Raw genomic sequence first — 6,000 nt, 5'->3', positions numbered from 1 at the left:
GGGTGGCATCGTTGTGGCACTGCAGGAGGCCCAGGATGGACATGTCGTCTGAGGAATGGGAGGGGGAGTTGAAATGGTTCGCGACTGGGAGGTGCAGTTGTTTGTTGCGAACCGAGCGTAGGTGTTCTGCAAAGCGGTCCCCGAGTCTCCGCTTGGTTTCCCCGATGTAGAGGAAGCCACACCGGGTACAGCAGATGCAGTATACCACATTGGCAGATGTGCAGGTGAACATCTGCTTGATGTGGAAAGTCTTCTTGGGGCCTGGGATGGGGGTGAGGGAGGAGGTATGGGGGCAGGTGTAGCACTTCCTGCGGTTGCAGGGAAAAGTGCCGGGTGTGGTGGAGCTGGAGGGGAGTGTGGAGCGGACAAGGGAGTCGCGGAGAGAGTTGTCCCTCCGGAAAGCAGATAAGGGTGGGGAGGGAAAGATGTCTTTGGTGGTGGGGTCGGATTGCAGATGGCGGAAGTGTCGGAGGATGATGCGTTGGATCCGGAGGTTGGTGGGGTGGTACGTGAGGACGAGGGGGATTCTTTTTTGGTTTTTATTGCGGGGACGGGGTGTGAGGGATGAGGTGCAGGAGATGTGGGAGACACGGTTGAGGGCGTTCTCGACCACCGAGGGGAAGTTACGGTCCTTGAAAAACGAGGACAACTGAGATGTATGGGAGTGGAATGCCTCATCCTGGGAGCAGATGCGGCGGAGGCGAAGGAATTGGGAATAGGGGATAGCATTTTTGCAGGAAGGTGGGTGGGAGGAGGAGTATTCTAGGTAGCTGTGGGAGTCGGTGGGCTTGAAATGAATATCGGTTTCTAGGTTGTTGCCCGATATGGAGACAGAGAGGTCCAGGAAGGGGAGAGAGGTGTTAGAGATGGTCCAGGTAAACTTAAGGTTGGGGTGGAAGGTGTTAGTGAAGTGTATGAACTGTTCGAGCTCCTCGTGGGAGCACGAGGCGGCGCCGATACAGTCATCAATGTAACGGAGGAAGAGGTGGGGTTTAGGGCCGGTGTAGGTACGGAAGAGGGATTGTTCCACGTAACCTACAAAGAGGCAGGCGTAGCTTGGGCCCATGCGGGTACCCATGGCTACCCCCTTGGTCTGTAGGAAGTGGGAGGAATTGAAAGAGAAGTTGTTGAGTGTGAGGATGAGTTCGGCTAAGCGGATGAGGGTATCAGTGGAGGGGGACTGGTCGGGCCTGCGGGACAGGAAGAAGCGGAGGGCCTTGAGGCCATCTGCATGGGGAATGCAGGTGTAGAGGGACTGGACATCCATGGTAAAGATGAGGTGTTGGGGACCGGGGAATTGGAAGTTCTGGAGGAGGTGGAGGGCGTGGGTTGTGTCACGGACATAGGTAGGGAGTTCCTGGGCCAAGGGGGAGAAAATGGAGTCTAGATAGTTGGAGATCAGTTCGGTGGGGCAGGAGCAGGCGGAGACAATGGGTCGACCAGGGCATTCAGGTTTGTGGATTTTGGGAAGGAGATAGAAGCGGGCAGTGCGAGGTTGGGGAACGATGAGGTTGGAGGCCGTGGGTGGGAGGTCACCTGAGGTGATGAGGTTGTGGATGGTTTGCGAGATGATGGTTTGGTGCTCAGGGGTGGGGTCATGATCAAGGGGGCGGTAGGAGGAGGTGTCGGAGAGTTGGCGTCCGGCCTCGGCGATGTAGAGGTCAGTGCGCCATACTACAACTGCGCCTCCCTTGTCCGCGGGTTTTATGGTGAAGTTGGGATTGGAGCGGAGGGCTGCACGTTCTGCGGGGGAGAGGTTGGAGTGGGTGAGAGGGGTGGAGAGGTTGAGGCAATTGATGTCTCGACGGCAGTTGGCGATGAAGAGGTCGAGGGAGGGTAGGAGGCCTTGGCGTGGTGTCCAGGAGGAGGGGGTGTGTTGGAAGCGGGAGAAGGGGTCAGTAGAGGGAGGGTTAGGTTCACGCTTAAAGAAGTAAGCGTGGAGGCGGAGGCGGCGGAAAAACTGCTCTATGTCCAAGCGTGAGCGGTATTCGTTGATCTGTGGGTGGAGGGGGACAAAGGTGAGCCCTTTACTGAGGACTGACCGTTCGTCCTCAGTAAGGGGTAGGTCTGGGGGGATGGTGAATGGGACTTGAGAGTTAGATCTGCGCTAAAGAGATTTGGATGAGCTCAACTTATGCATTATTCAAGCCCACAGGCAAGAATGGCAAGATAAAGGATTCAGATGGTATGAAGCAGAGCTGGGTGGTGAAGCCTCAGATGCTTGTTTTGAGGATCAATTATGAATTCACTTGCAGATAGTTTTATTTAGTTCTAAGGCAGTTGCCAGCAGAATACAGAGTCAGTGGATAAGGAATACAGTTATAGCAAAGATCAAAGACAATGGCTTAGTCTTCAGGCACAGCTTAAATTTGATTGCTTGGTTTGTACTGAATTAGCTGGTAGTCAATAGTGAAAAAATAGATTTCCTTCAGATGACTAGCCAATCATGCTGGCTAGCAGTAGCGTTGTGTTTTGCAGTATTGTTTTCTTGGGTGCCTTCCCCCACCAACAACTCCCACATATCCTTCCCTCTCAATTCAAAACAATAGATTTAGGCTATTTAGATTTAGATTAATTATTGGACGTCAATCTTCACTTGCAGGATGCTAACTCAGCAGCGTGAACACTCTAAGGGAAGAAAATCTAAGAAAGACTTGACAATATCCGAACAGAGACAGAATAAAAGCATTTCCATGCTCTGCAAACTAACAGAGCTGTGAATTTCCCCGCACTGCCACCTAACCCGCATTACCCCTCCATTATTGAGCACAATCATGACAGCAATTCTGCATTGTAAATCAAAGACAATGTTTACATTATAAAAACAAAAATGCAAAAGAAACAAACACAGGCACACAACATTTAAGCCTGTTGACAAGTGAACTATCCATCCAATATTAACTTACCTCCATGTTCTGCATATTTTGGATTGCTCAGAATTTGTTTGCAGAACTTCAACCCATGTCTGTATTGCTTGTGTTCGTAGCATTTCTGTGATGAGAGGGGGGAGAAATGATGACAATCATTTACATTCAGTTTAACACCCATTAACCCAAAATTCTATTCAGAATCAGATCAGATAAATTTTTGGCCATTTTGCACTTGAGTTTTGATGGTCTGAGGGCTTTTTTTAAAATAAACTCTAAATTACACGCAACATACTGAAACTGATAATACAGACTGCGTGCAAAGTAGCTGCTTTCTAGGACTTTGCAGAGTATTTTAGTGAGAGATCTCAAATACCATGCAAATTGCAAAATCATAAAATTCTGTCACAAAAATTGTGAAAAGTATCTGCAGACACTTTGAAAATAGGATATACCAATGATGAAAAATGCAACCACGACTCTTTTTGCATATTATTCTGAAGAAAGGAAATTTCAACTACGGCTGGAATATTGATATAAATCTGTGACAAATGGGTATTTGACCCAAAATACAGTGAACAAATTGTGCGTGTTATGGTTCAGGGGGAGTTCTGAAGAAACTAGCTGAGCCATGATCCTAAGGTCTTGTATGCATGTTACTATGGTTTTCTATTCACTCAGGCTTAAAGTGAAATGCATCTTCTGAATCTTTACTAACAAAGTTTAAATCACAAAAGTGAGGAATATCAATGCTGTGGAATGAAACAGTTTGAATCGGAGTATTGTCGACTCTGGTGCCATTTCAAATGCAAGCAAAACTTCCCCCAATTTGCCCTGAATCAAATAAGAATTTTGATAACTTAAAACATGTGCCACTGACGTCACAATCAGTTATGTCAACACCATGTTACCTCCTGAACATCTGTAAAATCTTTCAGTTTAGCTTGGTTGCAGCACTTTGTATCCTTTCTGCAATCTTAACCACTACTTTCCTGCTCCTATTTCTTATGACCTTATTATTTAAGGGTGAGATAGATTCTTGATCAGTACGGCAAATCAAGGATTACGGAGAAAGTAAACTTGAGGAATGTAGTTGGATCAGCCATGATCCTATTGAATGGCAGAGCAGGCTTAAGGTGTCAAATGGCCCACTCCTGTTCCTATTTGTTATGGTCTTATCAATACTTCCAATAGATATCTGCCTCAAAAGTGACCCTTCTCCCTTTCTCAGCATCAGTTACATTTCCTCAGTTTTTCCCTCACACATCTACATTTATCAGAAATATGTGAACAGCTTTATCCTTTTATGCAGCAACACAGATTGTCCCTCAAAGGAATCAGCAAAGAGCAACTCTATGCATACACAACACCAAACCATATCTCTTCCACTGCCACCACCAAAGGCAAGGCACTTTTGATAACACTTTTTGATATAAAAGCTGCATAAATGAGTTTATTTTATAGCTAAATCTAAAACGGAAGGCATGCGGTTCAGTTTTCCATCTGTCTCTCACTGGCTCTAATTGGAACCAAAGAATGCTAAGAAAAGAACTGATGGCCAACTTAAAATACTGGGAAAACCCTCTCCAAACAATGAAGGTAATCAAGCAAGCTTCAGATCATCATGACTGATGGCGCTAATTTCCCAAATATAGAATTGATATGTACCATTTACAAGACACAACTGTCCAAACTTGGCAGAAACTATTTCTGAAATTACATACAATGCTCATAATTTACACACTTAAAAATATTTTTTGCTATAGCAGGACTTTTTTTTGCAATAATTGATGTTCATCTCTCATATCTATCACTGCACAGTTAAAACTTTGCTCAAATTTCACAACACAAGTATAACATCCTAGTTCCTTCCTTCCAGATACATGATCTGAGACATAATATCAGCATATGGTATAGGAAATCAATCCAGATTTGTATCATTGAAAATTTAGTCAGTCTTTAGGGCACAAGAGTCCTTCTGAGTCCATGCCAGTTTTCTGTAGAGCAATTCTGCTAGTCCTATTCCATCAACTATCCCCTTAGTTCTTTAAAATTATTCATTGTTTTCACATCTACCGTAAACAATAAATTCAAGATCATTACCATTTGCCATGTAAAAAGGTACTTCCTCTCAACCTTTCTAGATCTCCTGTCCAAATGCTTAAAATTTGTCACCCCAATCCTTGTAACATTAATTTCTGAGAGCAGTCATCCCTGCATCCTCACTCAGCCAGCCCTGCTACTCCATTCCTCCAGCCATCAGCGGGTTAGGAGCAACAATATGCATGCAATTCCCTGCAAGTACAGCAGAACTCCCGGTCTCCACTTGTCTTAGTTATTTCTAATACAAACACTGCTTCACCAGGGCCATGTGACTGTTCAGCATGTATTTGCCATCTCATGTAAAAGAACTCACACACGTCTTCTAGCCCCTCAAAACGCTGTTCAGAACCTTGAACATCAGTACTCAAACAGACAGCCCTAGCAGCAACAGACATGAATATCACACTGTCAACTAGCAGAGTCAAGCCCGCCAAAGTGCAAGTACCCAAGAAACTACCTACTGGGATCTAAAAAGTGTTTAATTTTCTTTATACATTAACAAGATAAGAGCGTCACTAGCTAGGAGGCATTTATTGCCCATCCCTAATTGTCCAGAGGACAGTTGAGAGTCAACCACATTGCTGTGGGTCTGGAGCCACATGTAGGCCAGACCAGGTAAGGTCGGCAGTTTCTTTCCCTAAAGGACATTAATGAACCAGATGGGTTTTTCTGACAATTGACAATGGATTCATAGTCATCATAGACTCTTAATTCCAGATATTTTATGGAATTCAAATTCCACCATCGACCGTGGCAGGATTCGAACCCAGGTCCTCAGAATGTTATGGATGAATAGTCCAGCAATAATACCACCAGGCCATCACCTCCCCGTAAAGGGTTGTCATCAAGGGAAGAGAGAAGGAGTACTTAATGGAAGAAGCACTAAAAAAATCTCTTCAGCTGAGACTCATTCCACAACATGAATGCACTCAACATTGCTCAGCATGTTTACCCATTACCATGACAGCACAATCTCAGACAGACAAGGTTGAAAAGACCATCCTACAAGAATCAACAAGGGCACCTCTGC

General features: G+C 45.3%; 1 protein-coding gene across 1 annotated transcript in view; it reads right to left on the bottom strand.

The window, feature by feature from the left end:
• The window catches only part of LOC109936120 (N-alpha-acetyltransferase 15, NatA auxiliary subunit), a 66,727-nt gene that overhangs the window by 43,323 nt on the left and 17,404 nt on the right, over nucleotides 1–6,000 (bottom strand). The window contains exon 2 of the mRNA XM_048597793.1: nucleotides 2,907–2,991. Within this exon, the coding sequence (XP_048453750.1) occupies nucleotides 2,907–2,991 (85 nt within the window). The remainder of the gene's footprint in view (nucleotides 1–2,906; nucleotides 2,992–6,000) is intronic.

This window comes from Rhincodon typus, chromosome 1, assembly GCF_021869965.1.
Source record: "Rhincodon typus isolate 14 chromosome 1, sRhiTyp1.1, whole genome shotgun sequence".
NCBI lineage: Eukaryota > Metazoa > Chordata > Chondrichthyes > Orectolobiformes > Rhincodontidae > Rhincodon > Rhincodon typus.
This window is presented reverse-complemented; position numbering and strand designations above follow the sequence as displayed.